This window comes from Vicugna pacos, chromosome 4 (assembly GCF_048564905.1).
Source record: "Vicugna pacos chromosome 4, VicPac4, whole genome shotgun sequence".
Lineage (NCBI taxonomy): Eukaryota > Metazoa > Chordata > Mammalia > Artiodactyla > Camelidae > Vicugna > Vicugna pacos.
In genome coordinates, this window is record NC_132990.1 from 51,491,030 (window position 1) to 51,518,278 (window position 27,249).

The 27,249-nt window shown below is 41.6% G+C and overlaps 2 protein-coding genes and 1 non-coding gene across 4 annotated transcripts in view; 1 reads left to right on the forward strand and 2 right to left on the reverse strand.

Annotated features, from left to right (window-relative positions):
- Positions 1–1,609: 1,609 nt before the first annotated feature.
- Positions 1,610–27,249, reverse strand: part of LOC102526113 (ALG2 alpha-1,3/1,6-mannosyltransferase) — a 36,156-nt gene continuing 10,516 nt past the window's right edge. The window contains exon 5 of one of the 2 annotated variants that reach the window (XR_012072112.1): positions 1,610–2,861. This is a non-coding gene — a transcript (ALG2 alpha-1,3/1,6-mannosyltransferase). The remainder of the gene's footprint in view (positions 2,862–27,249) is intronic. The other variant, XR_012072111.1, reaches the window with a different exon arrangement.
- On the reverse strand, positions 8,712–12,898 carry ALG2 (ALG2 alpha-1,3/1,6-mannosyltransferase). Its single transcript, XM_072959811.1, has 2 exons — positions 12,464–12,898; positions 8,712–10,202 (listed from the first exon to the last, which is right to left on the reverse strand). Exons 1-2 carry the CDS (start codon positions 12,806–12,808, stop codon positions 9,300–9,302), a joined length of 1,248 nt encoding a protein of 415 aa, XP_072815912.1. The 5' UTR covers positions 12,809–12,898; the 3' UTR covers positions 8,712–9,299.
- SEC61B (SEC61 translocon subunit beta) lies at positions 12,962–20,759 on the forward strand. The gene is made up of 4 exons (XM_006204054.3): positions 12,962–13,280; positions 13,471–13,568; positions 17,504–17,605; positions 20,476–20,759. The coding sequence occupies exons 1-4, from the start codon at positions 13,278–13,280 to the stop codon at positions 20,561–20,563; spliced, it is 291 nt and encodes a 96-aa protein (XP_006204116.1). The 5' UTR covers positions 12,962–13,277; the 3' UTR covers positions 20,564–20,759.

Below are 27,249 nucleotides of genomic sequence, written 5' to 3' on the forward strand. Positions count from 1 at the left end.
TACACCTTATTTTGTTCAGAACATACAATAGGAAAAGCTGCCCCAGAAGATGATAACAGAGCATTTGTAAAGGTTTGAAAGAAAAACATGTGATTCAAGAATTTTATATACTATCAAGTTATTTATATGTGAAGGCAATGGGAATTCATTAGGCAAATGCATGTATTGTCTCTGAAAAAATGTCCCTAGGAAGAGGTCAATGACTGAAAAAGGAACTCCAGAACGGCAAACAAGAACTTGTAGGAATCAGTAAGACCAGTTGATTGTATCAAAATAAGTCTAAACAACTACAGCAAGTATCTTGTCAAAACTGACATCAAAAGATAAAAAAATTTACCGCAAAAGACCCAGAACTGCCAAGGCTTCCTGTGGGAAAAAAAAAAACCAAAGCTAGAGGCATAACCCTTCCAGGCTTCAGAAAATACTACAAACCTACCATAATCAAAATGCATGGTGCTGGCACAAAAACAGACATATAGATCAATGGAACAGAACAGAGAGCTCAGAAATAAGCCCACACACCTATGGTCAATTAATCTAGGACAAATGAGGCAAGAATATACAATGGAGAAAAGATGGTCTCTTCAGCAAATTTTGTTTGGAAAGCTGGACAGCTGCATGTAAATCAATGAAATTAGAACACTCTTTCACATCCCACATACAAAAATAAATTCAAAATGGTTTAAGATCTAAATATAAGACATGACACTATAAAATCTCCTAGAACAGAACATAGGCAAAACATTCTCTGACATAAATCATAGTAATACTTTCTCAGTCTCCCAAGGCAAAAGAAGTAAGAGCAAAAATAAACAAATGGGACCTAATCAAACTTAAAAGTTTTTACACAGCAAAGGAAGTCATAAACAAAATGAAAAGACAACCTATGGACTTGGAAAAAATATTTGCAAACGATGCAACCAACAAGAGGTTAAATTCCAAAATATATAAACAGCTCATACAGCTCAATATCAAAAGAACAACGCAATCAAAAAATGGAAAGAAGAACTAAACAGACATCTCTCCAAAGAAGACATACAGATGGTTAACAGGCACATGAAGAGATACTCAACATTGCTAATCATTAGAGAAATGCAAATCAAAACGATATTGAGGTATCAACTCACACCAGTTAGAATGGCCATTATCAAAAAGTCTACAAATAATAAATGCTGGAGAGAGTGTAGAGAAAAGGGAACCCTCCTACACTGTTGGTGGGAATGTAAATTGGTGCAGCTATGGAAAACAGTAAGGAGGTTCTGTAAAAAATTAGAAATAGAGCTACCATATGATCCAGCAATTCCACTCCTGGGCATATATCCAGAAAATATAAAAACTCTAATTCAAAAAGATGCATGCATGGCCAGCAGCACTATTTACAATAATCAAGACATGGAAACAACCCAAGTGCCCATCAACAGATGACTGGTTTAAGATGATGTTTTATATGTATGTTTTATATATGTGTGTGTATATATATAATGGAATATTCAGCCATAAAAAAGAATGAAATATTGCCATTTGCAGCAACATGGTTGGATTTATAGAATGTCATACTAAATGAAGTAAGTCAGACAGAGAAAGACAAATATTATATGATATCATTTATATGTGGAAACTAAAAAATAATATAAATGAATCTATACAGAACAGAAACAGACTCACAGACATAGAAAACAAACTTATGACTATCAAAGTGGAATGGGGCAAATTAGGAATATGAGATTAACAGATATAAACTACCATACATAAAATAGATAAGCAATAAGGATTTACTGTAGAATATAGGGGACTATATTCAGTATCTTGTAATAGCCTATAATGGAAAATAGTCTGAGAAAATACGTAACTGAATCACTTTGCTGTATACCAGAAATTAACACAATGTTGTTAATCTACTACACTTCAATTAAAAAATATTAAAACATTTAAAAGAGATTATTTATATTGAAATAATGGGACCATGGCATACATCAATGCAGATCAAAAGAATAAAGAAGGGGAAAGGAAAACCAAATGTCTTTTTTAAGGGAAGGAAAAAGAAGGTAGAAAGGATATACATCTATTTAATAAAGGTATAATAAGAGCAACCCCAGTAGTCTTTAATAAAGACTCTTAAAAGTCTAGTAAATCATTAAAGACCAATGCCTTTAGATATGAGGAAAAAAATCCCCTAAACCCAGTGTTTCTCTGCTTGTTAGACAAACAAAAATATAGTGAAATATTCAAAATTAAAATATGGGTAAAATATGATCATTCAAATGTGAACATAAAGAAGTCAGATTTGGCAACATTAATATCAAACAATGCAGAGATATACAAGTCACAGAGTACAAAACTGTAAACAATTTCATTTCTTCATCCCCAGGCCCTTGCACAAGGTAGGTCATAAATAGATACTAGCAAGATGTACTATGGAAGTGGAAGCAATGGGCAAAAGGTTATGTGGTAAGGGATAGCTCATCTGCCAGGGCACCTTAAGCATAAGTTAAAGGGGTCATTTCTTAATAGGAGAGGACACCTACTTTATCTTCCCAACTCACCTTCTTTGGGAACTGCTTCCTCTTCCTTCCTCTGCACACCCTGGACTCTCTTCTCCCAGCTATACGATTCCTACAGCTGTGTGATCCTAGATCCTGCCCACAGTTAATGGGAGCCAATCTGAGCCTGGCAAGCCATAGTACCTTGCCTCCCGATTTGCTTCATTAATTTAAGGGAAGGCACCTTAACCAAGAAGGGTCCATCACAGTCCTTCAGTGATGTCTTTTCAAACTCTGAGAAAGAAGGCTGGTTCCTCTTTGGTGATGCAAACAGTAAGATGGAGGCTCTCAGTTGCTATGGGTGACGGTCAGTCATATTTCCTGTCATGAGAAATAAATTAGTCTATAATGAATAACACTGATAACAGATATTTTTAAAATGGCATTCTAGAAGCATTTGAATTCTTGGTTCCATGTGAACCTCAGGCCTAGCTACAATGATCTAACAAGGAGAAGTTGTAGATGTAGCTTCCTAAAAATTTCCCTTTTCTGCATAAGCTGCAGTTGGGTTTCTGTTGCTTGCAACCAAAAGAATCCTAATACAGTCACCTTGTTAAAGTTTTTAAATAGTGGTACATATGTCCTGATATATGATACTGTATTACTCTGTTGAACTGAAGTGTTAAGTTAGGCTCCCAGGTTCCACAATACAAAGGGAGCACATCATCTGGTTGAAAGCAAGCTGGACAACATGATAATTTGGTTTGAAAATAAACAACACCAGTTGGTGAACTTTAAAAAAAAAACTGCTATTTTTTTGTTGTGTTGCTAGGCAGTTTTGCAACCCTTAACATACGCCTATTTTTTTCCATTATTTTTCCATGTTTTTTCTTTCTAAAATTTTAAATATTTGCTTTTAGTATTTAAATTATTTTTTTAACTCAGCTGCTAATTGTAGCAAACAGTTGGCACAATCATAATATATAATAGTAAGGGATTGACTAGAACAAACTTTACATCCCAAATAGGGCAATACTTGGATACACTAATGTCTAAAAATATATTGTAAAAACAGAAGTGACCAATAAGGTTATCTTATGCTTTAAGTTTGATTTCTTTTTCTTCTGAGAAAATCAGCTTGTACAGTATCAGAAAATACAAGCAAACAAAAGAAAAATTTAATGCCTACTGGTAATCACAACCACCTGGGGACAACCAACGTGACCACCTTGGTGTATAGTCTATTAGAAACTTTTATAATTACATATACATATATATCCTCATATCTATTCATTTAGAAAATCTTCTTTCCTATAAAAATGGGACTACATCACATATGCTTTTTTAAAATCAACTTTTGGAGATACAATTTACATGCAATGATATACACTCATTGTAAGCAAACACTTCACTGGTTATGACAAAGTTATACAGCTTGTAACCACCACCATAATAAAGATCCAGGACACTTCCATCATCCTTCAGAATTCCTTTGTGTCCTCTCCTAGTCAGTCTCTCTCTCTCACCCTGGGCTGGAGGTAAACAGCAATCAGCCTTCTGTCACTGTAGATTAGCTCTGCTTTTTCTTTAAGATTTCATGGAATCACATAATGTGAACTCTTTTGTGTCTGACTTCTTTCACTCAGCATGCCTTTGAGATTCATCCACATCATTGTGCTTATCAGTAGTTCCTTCCTTTTCATTGCCAAGAAGTATTCCATTGTATGTATGAATGTACCACAATTTGTTTATCCATTCACCTGTTGGTGGACTCTAATATTTAGGTTTTGACTATTAATGAACAAGGCTGCTGTAAATATTAGAATAAGTCTTTGTTTAGATATATGCTTCCACTTATTTTAGGCAAAATACCTAGAAATGGAATTGCTGCGTCATGTGGTAAATGTCATATTTAACTTTACAAGAAACTATCAAACTACTTTTCAAAGAGTTTCGTCCATCTTCCATTCCCATCAGCAATGTGTGAGAATTACAGATGCTCCACATTCTCAGTAACATTTCTACCGAGTGTCTTTAATTTTACGAGTGTGCACTGATGTCTTATTGTGGTTTTAATTTGCATTTCTTTGATGACTTGTGATGTTGAACATCTTATCATGTGCTTATTGGCCATTTGTATAACTTCTGTGAAATGGCCGTTCAAATCTTTTGCCTACTAAAAAATGTGGGTTATTTATTCTTCAGCTATTGAGTTGTAAGACTTCTTGATATATCCTGGATGCAGGTCTTTATCAGCTATATTAAATATTTCCTCCCAGTCTGTGGCTTTTTTAATTTAAAAAAATCAGTGTCCTTTGAAGAGCAGTTTTTAATTTTGGATGAAATCAAACTTACCAATTTTCCCCTTTATGCTTTGTGCTTTTGGGGTCCTATCAAAGAAATCTTTGACTACTTCAAGGCTGTATCTCCTTCCATTTTCCTAACTTCTGCAGTCTAGCCCTCATGTTTATTAGGCCTACGATCCACTTCAAGTTCATTTCTATATATAGTGTGAGGTAAAGGTTGAGGTTCACTTATTCTCCATATGGATATCCCAACTATTTCAGCACCATTTCTTGAAAAGCCTGTCTTTGCCCCATTGAATTACCTCAGCACCTTTAGTAAAAATCAACTGACCACATATGTGCCAATTTATTTCAGAACTCTATTCTGTTGATCTGTTTGTCCATCCTTACTTTAGTAACTGTCTTGACTTTTGGGGATACTGAGTTAACAACCCACAAACTGAGAGGGAAATACTCCTTGTTGGGGTTGCTTAAATGTTCTATCCATCTCCCCATGACGTGACTGTCCCTGGTGAAGGCAGACTTCCAATGCTACTCTTAGTGGGATGGCAACAGACTGGGGCAATTTACCTAGACCTGTGAGACTGTCTTCATCTCTAATAAGCTCGTGGCACTTTAACAGTTTACACAGCAGCTTCACATCCTGTCTCACCCATATACTGATTCAGGCCCTCTCACTCACTCTTTCATTTGTCCATTCTTCACAACCACCTTGTCGGGTGGGCTACTTTGACCTTCTTATATCCGTTTTACAGAAAAGAAAACCTAGACTTTAGGATTATCACCATCAGGACACTGTATCATAGTTATGGGACCCTAGAATTCTAGCTTAAGTAATACAGAAAAACAAAGGCCAATCTGACTTTATCATCTTAGCGGTCTGCTATAATTCTGCCTGCCAACTTCTTGAGTGAGTGGCAGATCACAAAGGTAAGTCACACCTGTGCTACACCTGGGCCCTCCTCTCCAAAACACCAACATACACACACATAAACAGATATATATACACAACCCCTAAGAGACTTCAAGACTACATTTGTCTCAAATGACATCAGAGTGGCCTAGTGATGTGCTTGCAAGATATTTCAGCATTTGCTTGTGGTCCTATTTCTGGGCCCCTAAGCCAATTCACCTTTATTGTGAGCCCCAGCCAATCCCCAGTCCTCTAGACAAGGACAGAGCGCTGGCTCCAGCAGCCCCTTGGCTCAGGAGTTAGCATGGTAAAATCCTTCCCCTTCTTCCCTCCCAGGGGTTGCTATTTAATCAGAGGACAGGTTGGAAACTGGATCTGTCACTGGGAAAGCTCTCTACCCCTTAGCTGGCAGGCACGAGTGCACTGGTGTACAGATGGTGGCCCCCTCACTGGCTGTTGGGGACAGAGCTGCAGTGGGGCTGAGGTTAGGAAAGAAGGAGTAAGGCATTCTCAGGAAGTGGCAGGAGATAAGGAGTTTTTGGTAAAAGTGGAGGTGGTGTGAGGGGGCTTGGAAAGAAGTTAGAGGAGGGCTGCAATTGTCCCTCTGTGTGACCTTAGGCAGGTCCCTTTCTCTTTTGGGGCCTCAGTTTTCCCGTCTATGTAAGATCAAGTTAGGTTGGGTGACCTCTGGGATCCTATTCAGCTCTGAGTGGATTTGATTCTGGGAGTTGCAAATGCGAAGAAAGGCGGTCAAAGGACAGTTAAGTGATGTTGGCAGAGGTGGACAGAGAAGGGCTGCTGGTCATAAACAGAGTTGGGGGCCAAATAGAGAGCAGGGCAGTGAAGTGTCCAGGTGCCTCATTTTCTTTATGGAAGAAGAGATAGAACAAGATCGTGGGAGTGAGACTCTCATACTGGGCAGGTTAGAAGGTGGTAAGCATTTACTGACACGGCATCTGTAGTACAATGCAAAGAACTCTCAACCTGGTCCAGGGCTTCCAGGCTGTAAGCCTCAGCTTTTTCACAATAAGCATGGCTACAATAATTACCTGGAACAAAGCTGTGAAGAGCAAATGTGACAACCTAGAAAGAGTTCTGCCGACTGCAAGGGCTGCCCAAATAGGGGTTCAGTATCATTAGTCATTGCATCATTTCCAAACAGTAAGAACAATACTGCTCTCCGTAAGCTAAGTGGGCAAATGTCTTTTATATGTACATCACTCCACCCACACCTCCATCTCATGTGTGTGTGCTCATGTGCAGAATCTGAGCTAACTGGTGGAGATCCATGGAAGGCCATGAAGGGTCAGGGGTTGCACCCATGTGCACAGGTGAGTGACTGACACAGGAAAATAGTGACCTCCTTGAGAGAGGGTGCATGGATCTCCAGCAGCTGGCTTGGTTAGGGCGGAGGCAGACTGAAGAATGGTTAAGTGGATGGACTTGGAATCTGAGAGCCTTGAGACGCTGCCCATCCCTCCAGGCTATGTGACCCAGCCAGCTTGCTTAACCACACTCATCTATAAAGGGAAGAACGCCGACACCTCATAGAACTGTCAGGATTAAGTGAGTTGTCTGTTAAGTGTCTCATGTCATGCCTGGCCCAGAATGAGTGCTAGTAGAACTACTATTGATACGGTCCTGGACAGTTTACTTCAGTGTTCCACGCTTCTATCTTCCCTAACTTCGGCTTTGTTTTGGAAGCTGTGAATATCTCCTACAGGCGAAGCTCCATCTTAGGTCCAGAGGCAGGAGTTAATGCAACAGGAGGCTACACATCCTTCCCAGATCTGTGATCTTACTGTCACCTGCTGGAGCTTAAGACAGGGAAGGGAAGTTAGACTCAAGGCCCATAAACCCACGTAGTCCATTTTGGAAGGATCTGCATAAAAATAGTCAAATAGGCAAAAGTTTCAATGCTTGCAATGGGTAAGCATCAGTTATAACTCAGAGCGTGATTGAATCTGTCTGTCCTAAACTTAGTGGTCAGAGCCACTGGGCCTTTCTGGAAAGGCTGTAGTTCCCTGAGAAACATGCACTAAGCCACAAAAAAATGGGACGACCTACTTTCCTGGATGGCAAGCTTTCACAACACCAAAAGGAAAGAAAACTCAACTGAACTCTTCATTCCACAGAAGGCTCAATAAACCTGACACTGGTACAGTCATTTCATTTCATAAAAATACTCCTGTGGTACAGACTAATACGATAAATCTGATCCCAAAACTTCATCCTCTAAAGAACCCCAAAAGAACAATACAGCAGTGCAGCATGAATCCACACAGAACTCCCACCGTAATCTTCAGCAGCTCTAAATTGCAAAACAACTAGCATTTATCTAGCCCATACTATGTTCAACTACTCTTTCACGTACTTTATGTACATAACGGTAATCCAGCATAACCACCCTCTGAGGAGAGTATGGTAGTACAGTTATCCCACTTCACAGATGAAGAAGCTGAGGCACAGAAATTAAGCAATTTGCCCGAAGTCACAGGCTCTTAGGCTCTCAGGTCTGTTCTCTTGGAGCTGTTTAGTGTGGAGCTTCTGGCTAGTGATCTTTGCTATTTAAAAAAAAAAAAGAATTTAACATTACAGGTATGTTGAAAGGTGCTTTATGCTTATTTGTACTTAGACCAACAGGTAAATGATGAACTGCAAGACTGGTCAGTGCCGTGAGAAGGCCAGAGCACGTGGAAGGGCAGGGGCACTTCTAGTTCGGGAGGTGGGTGAAAGGCCAAGGAAAGCTTCACAGCAGTGGCATCTGAGGCAGGCCTTAGAGGATAAAAAGCACTTGTGGTCTTACACTGAGTAGGAGCTTACTTAAGGAAACACAAGCATTAACAAAGCTGATGACTCAGATGACATCATGAAACAAACCATAAACAAGATGCACACTGCGTGTGTGACAATATCCACTCACTCCGATGCCCAGTTTACTCTAGTTTCTGACTTGAGGCTTGGCTGTCCACACTCCTACCACCACCACAATAGATCATGGAGGCCAAAATCTCATGTTCTGTCTCTTTCTATGTTAAACATCTTTTATTGTCATGTCTATGTGCAAAAACACAATAAATCATCTTTGTAATAAAAAAAAATAGACAGCATTCTTGCTATGGATCCAGGCAAAGGCATGACTAACAAAAATTTCCTAAGAGGTCAGTGAACACAGGTGGACTGATTTAGGGAACTACAGTAACTTCCCATTATGCAATGAAGCCAAATTAATCAACTATGATGATGACACACTTTAAAACCAAATAAGGCACAATATGATTCAAAATTTACAGGCAGAGCAACAATAACCTAGAGAAAATATAATTAAAATATTCTGCTGAACGTGGAATTGTACCATACTTACATCTTAATCAACAATGGTAAGACTCAGAATTATTACAGCATAAAAAGACGTTTTTCTGAAAAAGCACATAGTGGGGTGTAGGGTACAGGAAGGTGGCTCAGGTTTAAGATTCAAGTATATTTAAAAAAATTTCTTCTGCACTAGATTCTAGTTTTTTCCTTTGGTTTCAAAACTTGGTCTACAACTAACAAATATGGTATTAATGAACATAGCATAAAGACCTTAAAAAAATCTGATTATACCAGCAGTTTGGTGACATACTGGTAGAGCTGTTCAGTAAATGCTTCAGGAGAAAACTTCTCTTTCACCCTGGCTCTTCCAGCCAGTCCCATTGTGGCTTTTAAGGAAGGTTCATGGATGAAATTTTCCATTGCTTCTGAGAAGTGCACTGGGTCAGGCTCACAGAGAAACCCTGTGACGTTGTGGACGACGGACTCCAAGGGCCCACCTGAATTAACAGCAATGACCGGGCACTGCAAGTACATGGCCTCCAATGGGACAATGCCAAAGTGCTCGTTACTTGGTGTGTAAAGCACACATGTGCAGCCACGGAGGAGTGAGATTTTCTGTTCGTCTGAACAAGACCGCAGGAAGGTCACATACTGGCCTAGGTCAGAAAGCTGGACCATCTTCTTCAACTCCTCATAGTGTTGTACGTTCTCCAGGACTCTCTCATCATAACCACCTGCCATGATCAAATGAACTTTGTCCCAGTCCTGGGATGTCAACCTTCCACGTAGCTTTACTAGGGCTTCCAGTGCCAAAGTCAGATTTTTCTTCCTTTCATATCTGTTGATGGAGAGAAACAAGAATTTCTTCCCCTTAGGGACTAGATCATCAAGCTTTTCAGGAATAGCTGAATCAAAGCGGGTGATATTCAGAGATGGGTAGAGGACATCGGGGTCTATGTGAGACAGGGACTTGAATGTTTCCTTAAAAATGGCAGCTGTGAACCGGCTGTTGACCAAGATGCAGTCTGCCATGCCTGTGGTGTATTCCTCTACCCAGTCAATTGGAGCCCTGTATAGGCGCTTAAAAAAAGAATCTCTCCTGGTGAGAAGCAGATCTGGGAAGTGACAGTAAAACAGGATTTTCTTACGCCGTCTGGCCAGCTTGAATACTGGGATACAGGCAGACACCTAGCCAAAGCAAAAATCAACAGCAGATAAAGTGGTCAACTAAACTTCAAACAAATCAAAAGTACAGACACTTACCCTGCCTGCTTGTCTGTAGGCCCCTCATGGGCAATGTCACGTTCTGCCTTGTGCTCCCCCAAGACTCTTACCAGGCACAATGCCTGGTATATAGAGGGCTGGTAGACATTTTCTGGATGTGTGCTAAATATTAAAGCTGCAAGTCCAGTGGTTTCCTCTAGAACAGTAGTGTCCAATGGAAGTAAAAATTCAGTAACCACATTAAAAACTTTTTAAGGGTTAAATTTATTGTAATATATTTTATCTAAAATACTATCACTTAAAAATGTAATCAATATCCATACTGGACAGAGCCACTCCAGTATCTTCTTCCACCTAAGGAAATGAATGAATGAACTATAGTAGTTTAGCGTGTAGGCTCTGGAATTAAGATTGCCAGAATGTGAATTTCAGCTCCACTAGCTAGTCGTGCAACCATGACCTAGTAATTAACCTCTCTGGGCCTCAATTTCTTCTTCTGTAACTTGGTGACAATTACAGTTTTTAAAAAACCCATACAGTTGTTGTGAGTATTAAATGCACCAGAATATGTGAAACGTATAAGAATTCTGCATATCGTATGTGCTCAATATTTATTGAAATGTTAACCATGATCATTACTAGAGACTTAACTGTTAGGTAATCTTTACAAGTCACTTAATCTCCAGCTCACTTAACATCTGAAGAAGGTGAGCTTTACGGATATTGAGGGATTTCTCCAAAGCGGCTTAGAAAGTAGCAGATATGGAACTTGGATCCAGGTCTCCCACTTCCAAGCTCAGTTTTCCTCTGTCCACTACAGTCTCAGCTGCCTCACCTTACTGACTAGTTACACACGCAGGATGTTTGGTAAATGCTCAGGCTGCTTAAAAAGCAGCAGCTACCACACAAGCAAAGATGATCAAAAGTAATTCAGAAGTAACAATTAAAAAAACACAAACATAATGCCACTTCCACCTATCAGTTTGGCAAAGATTAAAATGGTCGATAACAACCAATGTGCACAAGAGCACATAGTGGCTCTATCATTGTGGGAGAGTAGATCTGCCTCTTTGGAAGGCAGATTTGGCAAAAGCTATTGACATTTAAGACGTACAACTCCTTGACCTACCAATTTTATTTCCATGAATTTACTCAAAGGCTATGCTTGCAGAAGTACAGAAAAAAAGGTACAAGGATGTTCATTACAACGCTGATGTATTCACCAAAAAACTGGTCACACTGTTAACGACGTTTAACAGAAGAATTGTTTAAGTTACGGTATATTCAAACAAAAGGAATTTTCCAGCTAGTATGAAGAATGAAGTGAATCTCTAATATTGATACATAAGGCTATCCCAAGCAAAAAATTTCGGTGAGAAAAAAGTAAGTTGTCCGATAGTACGTGTGTTACAATTCTCATTATTACAAATAAGAAACTGTTCCTATGAACAAACACACACGCTACTGTAGTCACAATATGTGAAAAGATACAGGAGAAAAAGTGGCTGTTTTTAGGGAGTGGAACTGGAATGGGACATTTACACTACAGTCTTTTATATAATTTGAATTCTTAGTCCTGAGTAAATGTTACTTTTTAAAATAAACATGTTCTTGCGAAAAAAAGACAAAAGAGTCCAGAATAGAGGCCAGATCCAGGTGGACATTATTTACCAAGGTAAAGAACCTGGACTTTTCTCCAAAGACTAACGGGGAGCCATGGTAAAGTTTTAATAGGGACATGACACGTTTGGCTTGCGGGTTTTCAACAAATGACACTGCAGAGGAAAGGAGTGGCCTGGCTGCAAATGCTACAGTGGGATGCATGTGGCCTGGGAGTTGTGTCAACAGGAATCATGCAAAGAGGGAAGCCACACGAGTTACTCAGAAGTAAAAGGTGACTAAAAGCTGACTTCTAATGTGTGTGATTTTTAGAGCGAGCCCCAAGGCCCATACGCTTCAGAATCACCTGACGTCCCAGAAAGTGCAGATTTCCGGGCCCTACTTAGGGGTCCCGGATGAAGACAACTGAGGGTGGGGCAAAGTAATCTGCAGCTTTAACGCGTCCACACTATAGTTCGAGAACCATAGTCTCAGTCCCTGCTCTGATTTCCCTAGTTCAGTTCCGATCTTTCTGAACTCCAAACCGGGAGAGGTCATCAGTTGTGCAGGAAGCCCCTGGTAGTGAGAAAAGCAAGCGCGGCGAGGGCCGGGCGCGGCCACCTCACCTGGTCGCACACAACCACGTCGAACTCCTCGTCGGCGAGGAACAGCACGTAGAGCGCCAGGAAGATCATACGCACGTAGGCGCAGACCGCCGCGCCGCGGCCGCCCCAGCCCAGGCTGCGGGGCAGCCAGTCCCCGGCGCAGCGCACCGGCAGCTCGCGGCTCTCGGAGAAGCAGTGGCCAGGGTCGTAGTGCGCCGTCCAGATCTTTACGCTACATCCGCGCGCCTGCAGCGCCAGTGCCGCGTCCAGCACCAGCCGCTCGGCGCCGCCCACGCCCAGATCCGGGTGCAGGAACAGCACTGACGGGTTAGGACCGGGGTCCTCGTCTTGGCCCTGCTCCGCCATGGTTCGGAAGCGGGGCCTACGCCCGGTTCCCTCAGGGGCTTCCGCGCATGCTCCTCCCCTCAGCCTCCCCGCTGGCCCTTTAGGGGCCGACGGCGCGCCTCGGTGCGTGCGTCGATTAGGCCACGTCAGCGCATATCTGTGGGCGCCTAGTAACCGCCGGAGAAAATTCTCGTCTGACCATGGCTAGATTCTCTCACTGGTAGGGACTGGAGTCTAGGAAGGACGCTGTGATCCAAGGGAAAAATATGAGAGGTCTGTAATTCCCATACAGCTGCTCACCAAGTCACCTGTAGGAAAATTCGTACAGGCATAATAGTGGGACAACCCAGGCGTCCCTAGAGTCAGCGAGGACCCTGCCAGCAGGTCTGGGGGCGGGACCTGAACCAGTCTCACCGGCCGCCAGTCCTTTCGGGGTTTTGCCGCTTCTCCACGGTCTACTTCAGGTCCCTGCCACCCCACTGTATCCAGCATGGTATGTGCCCCCAGTCATCCCGCCTTGTCCCGGCTTCTCCCAGGTGTCCGATTCCAGCCTTAGCCTTGTCCTTCCGCGTTCCCTTGCTTTCCTCAGCCTCCCGTTCAGGTCCCGGTCTCCGCGGTCAGGGCCTGGGATCTGGGGGCTGCCGGTGTCGCTAACGTGTTTCTTTCTTTGTCTCCCTGTACAGCCTGGTCCGAACCCCAGTGGCACTAATGTGGGCGCATCAGGGCGCTCTCCCAGCAAAGCAGTGGCCGCCCGGGCGGCAGGATCCACGGTCCGGCAGAGGTAAGAATCCCTACCACCCTCTCGACTGTGGACTCGGAGGGATGGGGCCTAAGAATTCGTAGGTCCTGAGAAGGAGACGCCGGGATGTTAAGATTTACAAGGGCAAAACGAGCTATGGGTGATGTGGCTGTAAAGGCACTTAAAAGATGTTTTTGGTCGTTTATATCGAGAGGAAGGCAGCATTTTCCTTGCGTTGCTCACTTTGGGGCACCACTCTTAAAAAAGGAAAGTTAACAAACTGGAGTAAGGTCAGAGACAGCATTGAGAAAATTGATGTTATTAAGTTGGGGTCTCTAGACCTAAGATTTACACTCATATTTATATCTGTTAAGTCCTCTACATACTAAATCTAACATGGGTTGTCTGCTGCGCACCTTAGTCTCTCGTTTTACCCCAGCTCTCGCCCCGCCCCCAATTATATCCTCGTATCTCCTACGTCCATATGGCACTGCTGTAAACTTATTCATCCAAAGCCAGAACTTCAGCCTCATTGGATTTATTTTAAATGCTCCATCTCTGTCCAGTACACTTAAATTTTACATGAAAACCTTCTTACCGGTTTTCTCCTTTTCCATTCCTGCTGCCTCATTTTAGCTTTCAACTTTGCTCATCTAGATCTTTGCATTTGCTACTTAACTTTTCTCCTCTCCAGGTCATTTCCACTCTAACGCTCTGATTCTGTCACACTTCTGCTTAGTTTCTATGTCCATTTCTTGTTGCTGAACTTAAAAAAAAAGTGGGGAGGGGAATACCAATGCCCTTGGGTGGTTCTTTTTTCCAGTCTAACTGCCTCTCTTCTCCCTCTCTCCTTTGAACTAACCATAGTGAGCTTATTACTGTTTTCTGAACTCAGTAGACACTCCCACCCCCTTCCATTTCTCTTTATTCTCCAAGACTAAGTTCAGGAGTTATTTCCTTTTGAGGCCTTCCTGACTCCAAAGGCAGCAATAGGTACTAGTCTTCACTTTTATTCCAAAGCACCTTGCCCATATCCTTCGAATAGCATTTGTTTCCATATTTATCTGCTTCATTAGACCCTGACAGCAACTGCCTGTCATCTCTATCCTACCATAAAGCCTGACACAGTAAATAATGACAGAAGGAAGGAATCAAGCCACACTTGTAGTCTTGGGCTTTTTGAAGGAACCAGTGGGGTTTTATCTACATGAAAACTGTCCTTAAGGATGTGAAGAAGGATGAGACATTTCTTGTTGGCTACAGTAGGTAAATCTAAAACTGATGATTTGAGACAGATTTCAGCCTGGAACAAAAAATTCCAATAGAACCATCAGAAATGGTAAGATGATCCTGAACGATTGTGAGTTCCCTGTCATCAAGATGTTCAAGGCAAGGCTGGGATGGACAAGCTGGAAAGTGTGTCAAGCTGTGGTGTAGGTTATTTGAACCTGGAGTGCTGTCTTGTTCCCACCCTGGATTTCAGAGATTCTTTGTGTTGGAAAACATGTCCTGTAGGTACAGTTCCTTGGGGAGTCAGTCTAGTTAATGAGAACTGGTAGTACTGTGGCAGGGAAGTTTGGCCATCTGAGAACTTTTAAAGGATAAAAAGAGAAATCATATATTTATCAAATATAACTTATTTTCTTAATAAAGATGAAATAACTGCAGCACAAGTGAAATGGAGAAACAAATGTTTGAGGAAAGATGCTTTTCAAGTTGTGGGTGTCATCTTTTAGAATTCACTATGATTGGGGCTAGTGTAACTAGACAGGCCAGGGTTGTATGTATTGGGAGACCTACAGAGTTCCCTTCTAGAATTTTGGTACTCTTTTAAGTGTTACTTCATGAGTACAGTGTAGTAAGTATTGGCTGTCTAAGAATATATTCCTGCTTTGTCAGTCTGTAAGAAAAAACTGAAGCTAGTAGTTAATAATAATGCTGTGGATTATGTAGTGCACAGATTTGCATTTTCTATGCGGTAACAGGTGGTACCTTGGAGAATAAACTATATGGGATGTAAATTCAGGCTGGGGCTGGAGCCCTCACTCCATTATTACAGTATAAAAGGAAGTTGCTAGGATGAAAAGGAGCAATACTGTATCGTAAGCTGTAAAGTGCTACCGTGTTCAGGATTAATGGGAATCAAGGATAGTAAAATGGTAGACTAGCTAGGGATATTAAGATAGTCATCAAATAGTGATTCAGAGTAATGCCAGGCACTGTTCCAGTCATGAGGCTGTATCTGAACAAACTGGGCAGGCTTTGACCTCAGGAACCTTATATTCCAGTGTGGGAGACCATAAACAAGGCAAATAAATAAATACTGTAATTTCAGGCAATAAGGCTAAGAAGAAAAATAAAGTTGGGTGGCAGATAGAGAGTGGATGGGGATAGGGTGTTCAGAGTAGGTGATATGTGGGTAGGGGCCAAAAAGAGGCAAGTGAGCAAATCATGGAATGGTTAAGGAAGGAACAGGCTTTCTAGGCAAGAGGAATGGTTAAGTGTAAAGACTTTAAGGTGGGAATGAGCTTGGCTTCTTCGAGAACAATCAGGATGCTACCATGTTAGAACCAAGTACATTAAAAGGTTGCTATGAAAACCATTGTTTTAGGGAATAGGATTAGGGAGGCAGTTACATAGTGACCAGAAAGAAAGGGTGAAATAGACCCCAAATAGAAATTAAAGAGATAAAAATGAGCTCTATTAACCTCTACCTAACTTCCTAAATGGGGGAATGGGAAATATTTTGGTATTTCTAGGTGCCCTGATTATCAAATCCTCTGCTATGTCCTGTGTGCTATAAGAAATCTTCAAAGAGGCCAGACTGATTCCTTGGGGGTTCCTAGAGACTTGAAGACAGAAACTGGAGTTGGGTGGTTGTGGAAATAGTGGAAAGTGCATGGGTCCTAGTCTTGGCTCAGCTGATAACTTACATCCATGCAGGGTTTACCATCTAGCTCAAATTCCTTTTTATGATCAAGGAGGAAGATTTCAGGCATCTACTCCACAATTAGATGTGTATCTCTGTGTGAAATCTCTTCTAAGTGTATGAATTACTGTGTAAATCCCTGTACAATTATGTCTACAATCAGTTTTCCCATAGAAACAGTTGTACAAATGGAGTTAGAAGTTTGAAGGCAACCATGTAGCTCATAACTAACATATCTGAAATATAATCTTTTTAGTACAGTATGTGTAAACCGTTGCTTGACACTAACTGTTTTCAAAGTTCTAGCATGAGCACTGCTCTTTCTGCTGGAGCCCATCCTGGAACCAGGACTCCACCCCCCCACTTCACACAGCAGGGCAGGCTCCCTGAGCTCTAGACCAGTGCTGCTTGCATTCAGTGTGCAGTAAAGGCCGTGGCAGGGTGAGGGGGGATTATGACCAGAGGTGGTGGAGACAGGGTATTCACTTCTGGTTTCTCCCTGAATTACAATTACAGCTTTATGTTTTTTGTCTCTTGTAGCAAATACAGTTATTTAAAAACATTTTAAAGTTGTCATTTTAAAATCAGATTATATGGATTCAGGGTATGTTTGAGCAGGAATTTTTTACTTGACTTCATAAAAATACATATGAAGAGAAACTGAAGTGCATCGTCCAAATGGAGCGCCCAAGTGTGTGGCAAGTGGATGGGCTCTGAGGTCAGAACTGGGTCCACAGTGGAGCTTGGCCATCTGCTTGCTGTGTGGTCTTCAGCACTTTGCTTACCCTTTTATGAGCCTCATTTTCCTCATTTATAAAAAGGAGCTGCTAACTACTTCTCTGTGTTGCTATATGCATCAATGTATAGCAGGTACTCAGTTCTTGGTGGTTATCATGGTCAGCGAAGTAAAAGCAAGAATTTGGGGTTTTTTAACAAAGAAAAAGTTTTCCCTTTTTTGGTTCTTTAACAGTGGAGTAGTAGCATATGTTATAATGCTCTTATAAGGGTTTCCAAGAAAAGGCCATTTGTAACATTTTTTCTCTTACAGGAAAAATGCCAGCTGCGGAACAAGGAGTGCAGGCCGCACGACCTCAGCAGGCACCGGGGGGATGTGGCGATTCTACACAGAAGATTCACCTGGGCTCAAAGTGTAAGTCTTGGGAGCAGACCTCGTGTTTCTGCCCAGTATCCCAGGGCCCTTTGGCAGCACTCGCTCTCTCTGCCCCCAGTGGTGTTTGATGAGATTTGTAACACACAACAGCTTCCTTTGTGCCAGGTGGTCTAAGTTTGGCTTGTCCATCCATCAGCTAGTTAGTTCATGGCGTGGAATGACATCTCTTCATGGATTGAGTGAAAGCAAGGGAACATCTTCATGTAGCTCTGTCAAAATAAATGATGGGAACAGAGAGAACTGGAGGGAAAACGGCTTAATTAGGTGAAATTGCTCTTCATTTAGTGTTCTTGTCCCTCACTGAGAAATAGGAGCTACCATTTGAATAGGAGCAGGGTGATTTTTCAAAGCTCTCCTGGAGGCACAAGCTGATATTACAGCCTAATGGGAGCTTCTGCATTAGGCTGTGTTACCAAAAGTCCTTTGGCCTCCTTGCCTTTGTGTGGGTGGTAACTAGACCTCTATCACTTTCCAAGTTCTTAGGCCTGGGAATACTCATTAGGTGATGAGAAATGGGCATTTGGGGGTCTCTGTCCCCATGCCTTGCTCACCTCACTTTCCCACCTTCCGGGTACTATGTGGCAGACCGGATCCCACAGGTTTATGACCAGGTAGGCTCCAGGACACCACTGCTTATAGCTGTTTCTGAATAATCCAGTAGATGAACTGGAATAATGACAGCAACTCTCATCAGTATAGCAACTTAGGTTCAGAGAGGCAAAGCTATGTGTCAGAGACAAACGCTAGCAAGAGCAAGAGCTGGAACCAGAAACTCTCAACTGTTAAATCTCATGGTTTTTCCATACTGCCTGGAAGCAAAGAGACAAAGTTAGATTTACTTGGATTAGTTTAATTAACTTGACCAGTAGCTTGACCTAAATCACAAATTTCAAGTTAGGAAGACTTCCCTAGAATTCTTTGGCTTTATATAATGATTTTTTTTTTTTTTTTTGCTGTTATATTGCAGACTTATAAGGTGAGAATGTATTTAGGAAGTAATTATTGCGGTTGGGGATATGTGAGTTGGCAGCCTTTTGGTCCCTGTTAGAGGTAATTTTTCCGAGTATTTCAGAGGGAAATTTTGAAGCCCCTTGCTATTCAGAGTATCCAGGGGACAACATTTTAAATCCTGGGTGGGTGAAACAACTGTTTTCCTGTGGATGAGTGTGGCTTGTGACTTCTCTGGACTGCTGTGCAGCCAGGCTTGCTTGCTGCTACTGTGAGTCCTCCCACGAATCGATAGTAGCTATTCCTTGAAGTGTCATGAATGACAGTTTCATCACATCAGAGAGAGATGTTTTTGGTGAAAGGACACAGTTGGGAAATCATATCCACAAATTCACATCTTGGAGCAGTCAGGTACCATCTTGGAGCTTGTTATTGGCTCTTCCTGGGAGTTTAGATTTTTTTTTCAGGTTGATAATAATAGCATTTGCTGAGAGCTTACTAGAAACCTGCACTGTGTGTGTGTTGATTTATTTAATAGATCAGCAACCTTATGAAAGAGGTGATATGATTATCCCCACTTTACTGATGAGGAAAATGAGGCTTGGAAAAGGTGAGTCACGGGGCTGCGGTCACAGGTTGTGAGGGACAGAGCTGGTTTCCAGACTCCAGCACTTGGACTCTGAGAGCTGCACTCAGCCTTATGCTCTGTGGTTGATGATACTCTCATGGTGCTTTACAGTAAGGGAGTTACGATCCAGTGCAGCATGATGAGGCTCTCTTCCTATGTACTTTTAATCTGTTTACTCCCGTAGTTGTGTAAATTTTAGAAAAACAAAATAGTGTAGCAAGGACTTGGATCTCTGCGTATTTGCTGACTGTCCGCCAGTTGACTCCGTTACCTGCTGCTCCACTGGGTTACTCCACTGCCTTAATTATAAAGATTTCTGGGGTCTTTTCCATTGTCCACCCTTAGTTGTATCTGGGAGGTGAGGTGACATCTTGAATTCTCCAAAACCGGTGTTGGCAAGAAGAGTCAAAAAGGCGAGGCCCGTAACCTTTGACTGAAGTCAGTATTCACATGTTGTGTAAAATCAAGGAGTTCTTCCTTACTCTCAACCTGGAAAGCATTTAACTAGGGAAGGGCTGATGAGTGAAATCTATTTCCTTCCTATGATAATCTCTTTATAAATCAGACTTTTAACTAATGTTGCCTAGAATGTTTGCTCTTTAAATATGAGAACCTTGAAGCCATAAAGTGAGCAATACATGTGGAATCAGAAAACCTAAGTTCAAATCCTTCCTTTCCATTCTGGCTCTGTGTTCTTAGGCAAGTAATAATCTCTCTGAGCCTCAGTTTTCCTTACTTACGAAATGAGATTCATATTTGTTTTGCCTGTGTCTGGAGTTTTTTGATCACATAGGATCATATATTTGAAAATGTTTCAAAACTTATGTGATATTCATCTTTGTATGCCTCGAGTATTGTAGTTAGACAATGAAAGTTGCTTTTAAATCTTAATTTGAAACAGTTTGGTAATTGGATCATCTGCACTTAAAGAGTTTGGGAAATTTTTCTTACTACTTTTTACTATGGAAGATATCAAATATATGAAATTAAGACTATTGTCTTCAAGACACCAGATCATTGTACTTGTATATATTTTAGTATGTTTTATTAAAAGATAAGGATTCCTCCTTTCTAAATAACCACAGTGCCGTCACCACATCTTCAAAATATCCACAGTAATAATTCTGGGAATATTTTTAAATGATGTAAATAATATTCTTAGATGGATCTTAGGGTTTTTTCCCCCCTCCCTTTCCTCTAGGCATTCTTTAATATTACAAATATAATAATGTATTATTACTAAAACTAAGCATGCCTCTCTTCCTATTTCTAGTGGCCCTGTTCCAGTATTGGTTATGAGTCTTCTGTTCATCGCTTCTGTATTTATGTTGCACATTTGGGGCAAGTACACTCGTTCATAGATTCGGCTACATCCATCTGCCTGTCATCTGAAGAAGAAAGGAAAAAAACCCAACTTATCTTGGACCAAAAGCATAGTGATTTTCTGTTCATGAGAAAGAAATTTTCTGTAAGCTCACTGTTTTACAGGGAACCTAATGAGGTATTTTAAGGAATCATTTTTTTTTTCTATGGCTAATAAACTTTTTAATTCATTTATACCATGTCTCATTGCTGATGCATGAGTGCTAAGGCCCTCAGTCTCCCTGACTTTAGATTTACAAGTAAATATGTAGAAAACATGTCTTGTGGAGACTTTTTTCTTGGATTGACAGTTCTTTATATGACCATGTAGTCATTCAAATCCAAGATACTGTATTTGGCCCTGGCTTATTTTTTTCTAGGTATTTCTGTCCTGGTGATTGTCGTTTTGGGTGTTCTGTGGTTTCCAAGGAGTGTGCCTAAGACTCCATCAGGCAGATCTGTGTTCAAAGGCAGCTGGTACCCAGGGAAATAGTCATAGAAATCATCCAGAAATCTTGGGTGAAATGTTTGCTCATTCTGTTCTTTGTCTCTAAAACTGCAGATAATATTTTTGCCTCGTCTCTCTCTCAGTTCTAATTCTGTGCATGTAGACCTGGCTTTCCATCTATTTATCACTTGCCACTGAACCCATTTTGAAAGAATTCATTTGATGAATTGGATTTATCATACAAAATTTTGTTTTCATTTTGAAAATTAAAGACCTTAATAATCAGTGTGAGATAACCAGCATTTCTAAACTGAGTTGATATAATTCCAACCCAAAATAAAAATTTTTGAAATTTCACTTAGCTTATGCTGCCTTTCTGGGTATAAACATTCAGTTTCTGATAGACCCTAGGAAATACCAAGAATAGCTCAAAAACGCATGCTCTAGGAGTCTAGGACTCTAAGCCAGAATTTCTAAAGAGACTCATGAAATGCCCTAGTTGTCCAGCAGAATTACAAAATGATGAAGAGGTGTATTAGCTAAAAAAATAGATAATTTTGAAAATATCTTTCTCATAAAGTAAGCCTATTAAAAAAAATTCCTAGAACAGTTAAGCAGTTTTATAGTGTTTTTCTTAAATCCTGACTGACAAGTAATTTTAGGTCCAAAGTACCAAAGTTAAGTGATGAAAGATCTTTAAAAATGATTTCCTAGGGTAATGTATGGGTGAGTGTGCTCTTGTAAATCATAACAAATGGCAAATTATTGGGAAAAATGGTGAAAAACTGGTTTCCTTTGATCTTGGGAATTGATTATTGCATGAAATAGGTATCTTCATTTTAAAATTCAGGGGGGAAATCTAAATTTCATTTGGAAGAAAATAAAGATGATAGTATCTATAATGGAATCCACCCCTCCGCCCCCCAAATTTAATGCTGATGGTACCAATAACAGCTAAAAGTTACACATTTAATTTGGAAAAGAAATCTGTTGGGAGGGGTCTGTTTTTCTTTGGGGGAGATGCTGAAGCCACGTGGGGGTATTTGGTTGTGAGGGGTGCATTCTCTTCACAACACAATGGTGCTGTTCGCCTCCTCTGCCTAGCAGTGGTCTCTAGTGGACTAACTGCTGAAAGTCACTGACTTTTTGGGCTAATGATTTATAAGAAAATGCTAGTTTTCAGTGGCAGAGCAAGATGCTTCATTCAGCAGAAGGAAAATTGGGGGTTGGGCATAAAAATGTACAACATCTATTATGTAGCTTCTTTTGGCTCTGATGATACAATGCTAATATCATAGCTGAGAGTCTTAGTGTTCAAGCTGTTCCTTTTTCTCCCTTTTCTTTTTTCCAATTTTTAAAAATTGTGGTAAAATACACATAGCATAAAATGTACCATGTTGGCAGTTTTTAAGTATGCAGGTCAGTGGTACTGAGTACATTTATATTTTTGTGCAACCATCACCACTGTCCATCTCCAGAACTCTTTTTCATCTTGCAAAACTGAAACTCTAAACCTACTAAATAATAACTTTGTTCCCTCCCCCCGCTCTCCTCAGCCCCTGGCAACCACTGTTCTACTCTCTGTCTCTATGAATTTGACTTTCTCAGTACCTCATATGAGTGGAATCATGTAATATTTTGTCCTTTTCTGACTGACCTTATTCCACTTAGCATAATGTCCTCTAGATTCATCTGTTTCAGCATATGTTAGAATTTCCTTACTTTTTAAGGCTGAATAATATTCCATTGTATGTATATATCACATTTTGTGGTCCCTTCTTTTTAAATAGGGACTTGTAGACTGTTGTTTCTTGAGCCCTAGTGGATCATGAGCCATTTATAGTAATCTCAAAAACTTAACAAATTAAGACTTTTACCTGCGTTAAGGCTTCCTTGGCCCAAAGAATTCTTAAGCTCCCTTGACTATGGGCTAGAATTCTAGCCACTACCGAGTGGACAGAGCCAGCACATGCTGAACAAAAGCTCTAAGTAACTGAAACTGGGAAAATGAATTACAATATAACTGCAGTTTGGGCTGAGCCTTTTAAGTCCTTGGGGAGCAACTGTGTTAGGGAAAGAGCCCAAGAGTCCCTGAGACTAGTGAGGGATGGAAAGGCTAGGGTCTCGGCTCAACAGTGCCTTGAACACCTTCCAGGAAAACAGTAGATGAGGAGAGATCTATTCCTGGGAGAGACAAAACACGTTATATAGCTTCTGTCTTCACACCTGTCCTAGTCTAGACTCTGTTTTCCCACCCAGGTGCTAATGTCCTCACAGGAAGAATGAAAAAGATTCTGAAATGCAAATGTTGGCATCAAGTTAAAATGGGTGAAAATATCTACAAAGCTGGCTTCATTCAACAGGAAATACTGTACAGTATGTGGGTTCCTATGTGCACGGTTCCATACTCTTGATTACCTAAGCTGCCCCTTTGGGACTCCAGAGCTGCACTGTCCTTCCCCTCAGATGCTGCAGGAGGAGGGTTCCAGCCAGGACCAAGTTTGTTTGACTTCTTGGGGGTACTACTAGGACTTCCAAACCTACTGCGCTTACTACCCCATCTTCCGGGCTTGGAAGTATTTCTGACCTGGGTTCAACTGCTGGCCCTGCCATTTACCAGCTTTGAAAGCATGGGTGGCTCACTTCTGTCTTCTGGGTGTACATGACCATAGGTATGATAATTCCCACCGAATAGAAGGACTAAACGAGAAGAACTATCCAAGAGTTGCTTTGTTAATTAGCTAACAGTAAACAAGTGCTTATTCTCAATAATTTTGGAGATGCAGATTTCTTAATCAACAACATAATGAGGAATTTACTATTTACCCTGTTTTACACAAGAGGAAACTGAAGCTTAAACCACTCAGCTTGTAAGTGGAAGGGGTGGGATTTAACTCCAGATCTCTGACTTACCCACTGCAGTCACATAGACAGGATTATTAAATATTTGGGTTGAGGGCCAGGGAAGAATGTCACAACAATAGAGCTTCTACACAGACCTTTTAAAAATAACACAATTCCAACAAAGTGACCACTATCATTTGGTGTACTCCAGGCATTACAGAGCTTCAGTTTGAGGTTTTGGTTCTGCAGAAGGAATAGATTTCTCTAGTTCAGACCTGAGCTTGTTAATTCTATGGAACTCTTGTGTTTGTAGAGGAAACAAGTGTTTATTCACTCAGCCAACATTTACTGATCACTGTGTGACATGCCTTTCTATTGGAGTTTTAGAAATGACCTGTGAGGTGACTCATTCCTTAAAAAGGCTGGCCATTTGGATGCCAGCATCCTAGTCCCACCTGGGGCTACAAGTTCTAAATCTGTGTGATTATGGGAAAACTAGACAGAAGTCCTCTCAAGGCTCCCTCAACTAGTGGTGAAATCAGTAGTTGGGACCACAGTTTAAGAACTAGTATGCTCTTGGTGTGTGGGCAATGGTGCCGAGGACTGCAAAACTGGGCGCTGCCTTCCAGGAAATCTATATGGTCTGGCCACATGTCTTAACAGGAAGACCAGGGAGCCCTGGGATCCCCAGGCTGGAAAGGCTGAGAGTTCACTGTGTCCTGCCCATTGTACAACTGCAGACTGGGGCTCCAGAGAGAAGGGGCTTGCCCAAGATTGTGCATCATGTCTGCAGCAGAGCAGAGGCCAGAACCAGGCTTCCTGCTTCTAGGCCAGGACCCCACCTCCAAACTGCACTATGAATCCTATCTGGGGCCTCTGCATAAGCCAGCTAACCTCTCTGGAGCTAGGTAAACTGAGTGGTGGGCTTTACTCAGTGGGCAGTGTTACTCAAAGTGGGAGGAGTAAAAGCAAGTTAGCTAGTAAAAATGAATTATGTTAGTAAATTCAGGAGAAAGTCAACAGGTTTAGGAGAGTTGACAGACAAAATAGGGAGAAGCAGCCAGCAGAACTGCACTGTTTTGCATTCTTGTGACCACAGATGTTAGGTGAGCCTGTGAAGGAAAAGCCGGGCTGGTCTAACAAGATAACACACAAGTCTAGGAATGTGAAGGAGAGGCTGGGCTGGGCTAACAAGATAACTCACAAATCTAAGTATCGGAATACTGATCTGAGTTCTGCTGGACTAACTTGTAAATCTAAGTTAATTAGTGTTGGTTTGCTGTTCATGTTTTTTTTTGCTAGCCAGCTGGATTTTCAAAGAGATATCTGGCTTTGGAATATTGGTTGGTTGCCTCCCTGCCTCCACTTTTGTGATAATGATGCTGCTAAAGCTGTTCCATGCCTACTGGCCGAATACCCCATGCTTGTACTTTACCCCATAAAACCTCATGCGTACGTCTTGGAGGTGCTCAGAGCTTCGGAGCAGAAGCCCCTCTGAGCCTGCCGGCGTGATACATCTGAGTACTCCAACCCTCCGAGTGGTGCTTGTTTCTTGGCTGGCCTGTCGTTTCCGTAACAAGCCAAGAGCACAGTGAGACTGACCAAGTATGGGTAAAGTAAAGGCTAACCTGTTAAATACTATTCCTGGTTGCTCTGGCAACTAGATCTCCTTCCCATGCTAAAGATAAACTAAGATAAAACATGCAAATTAACTAAATAGGAATCAAAGGTATACTCATACACAGTCTGGACAGCTTCATTTGGGGAAAGGTCTGGAAGTTTATATCTCACAAAGTAAATGAAGACATGGGAAGAACTTGAATTACACATACAAGAGTTAAATTGGTCCTGTGAACATACTTGTTTTTCTCCCCATTGACTCTGGTCATGGGCAATGTAGATGGCAAATCCTGTCCTTGCCTGTCCCTATGGTCTTGGCTTTTCTACTCAATGCTGGTAAGAAAACAGAAGCTTATTCTCCTAGGATCCTGTCTAAATCGGTTTGGGCTGTAGAATTTAAACAGTGGGTCTCAAAATATAGCACGCATGGGCATCACCTGGAAGGAATCTGCTTCTGTACCATGGCAGGTCTGGTCAGCTCCAGACTGGGCATCCCAGCTGTCTAAAATAGGAGTCACGCTGTAAGGCGATGGTCCCTGGGCTTATAGTTTATTCCAGGCCCATTATCGGTGCTAGTGTGTTAATTTTGCCCCTCTTTCTCTTCGAAGATTTTACCATGGTGCTATTTGTGTTCAGTCTCTGCACTGCATCTGGGGAATTTTACCCTGCTTGCCTTGGGTGATTCTGCATTCTGTGTGTTTGTGACTGGGTGGTGTGCACTGTCAGCTCATGGTGGAGTGGAAGACCCTGAGAGCCCGCAGAATCTGTTTCTCTCTTCATTTCTCTCTGGCTCAGGGCAGTACCTTTTTTCATAGAGCACGTGCTGCCTGAATGGGCAAAACAAACTCTTTCCAGACTTCCTTTTGTAGTAAGCTTGCTGCACTGAAACCTTCAATTGGCTTCAGGAGGCAGTAAAAACATGAAAGGTGCAAGTATGTCATGATTGTGCTGGCAAGGACCTCCTTACTGGGTGGGCCATTAATACTGGCATGGCTTTCCCCCTACATCCACACGATGGTGTAAAAGGTGGGAAGCTATGGTTCTGAGCTCCTCTACCTGGCACATGCCTCACTGTGGGAGAGCTGCTGGAGCCACCAGACTTGCCAACACCTCTATGAGACACATGCAGGGGTTTCAGGGGCCAGGAAACGTGTAGTAGTGGGTGCACATCCTCTGTACCTCTTGTTGGTGGGTTTAGTAAGCCAAAATTAAAGCAATTTAGGTGAGTGGTCAGCTGTCATTCTTATCGGTCTCTGAAACAGGTGCAGGCTTGGTGGCCTGACCTTGCTCACTGCTCTCTTTTTCCCCTCCTCCTTTTCTTTTCCTTTTCTTCTTTCTCTTCTTCCCCTGACCCTCCTCCCCTTCTACTCTCTCATTACTCTCTTCTGTTCTATACAGCTGAAATATTCCTGGGCTATTGTCTTTACAAATAAAACAGAGTGTGCAAAGAAACACAATCCTCCAATAAGAGTTACTTAAAAGTAATTCTGATTTTCACTTATATTTTCCCAAGTTGTTATGGGTTGAATTGTGTGGTCCAAAATGTATATACTGAAGTCCTAATCTCTAATACCTCAGTATGTGGCCCCATTTGGAGATGGGGTCTTTACAGAGGTATTCAAGTTAAATTGAGACATGGTCCCTAATCTGGTATGACCTGGATCCTTCTGAAAAAGAGAAGTTTGGACACAGATAGCCATACAAGGAGAACACCATGTGAACTTGAGGACATCCATCTACAAGCCAAGGAGCAAGGCCTGGAGCAGGCCCTTT

Excerpts from the sequence above, each read along its gene's own strand:
- ALG2 (XM_072959811.1), bottom strand. The coding sequence starts at position 12,808 with ATGGCGGAGCAGGGCCAAGACGAGGACCCCGGTCCTAACCCGTCAGTG. Across the intron at positions 10,203-12,463 it reads ACGTGGTTGTGTGCGACCAG|GTGTCTGCCTGTATCCCAGT; the intron begins GTGAGGTGGCCG and ends TGCTTTGGCTAG.
- SEC61B (XM_006204054.3), top strand. Across the intron at positions 13,569-17,503 it reads GGATCCACGGTCCGGCAGAG|GAAAAATGCCAGCTGCGGAA; the intron begins GTAAGAATCCCT and ends TTTCTCTTACAG. Across the intron at positions 17,606-20,475 it reads GATTCACCTGGGCTCAAAGT|TGGCCCTGTTCCAGTATTGG; the intron begins GTAAGTCTTGGG and ends TCCTATTTCTAG.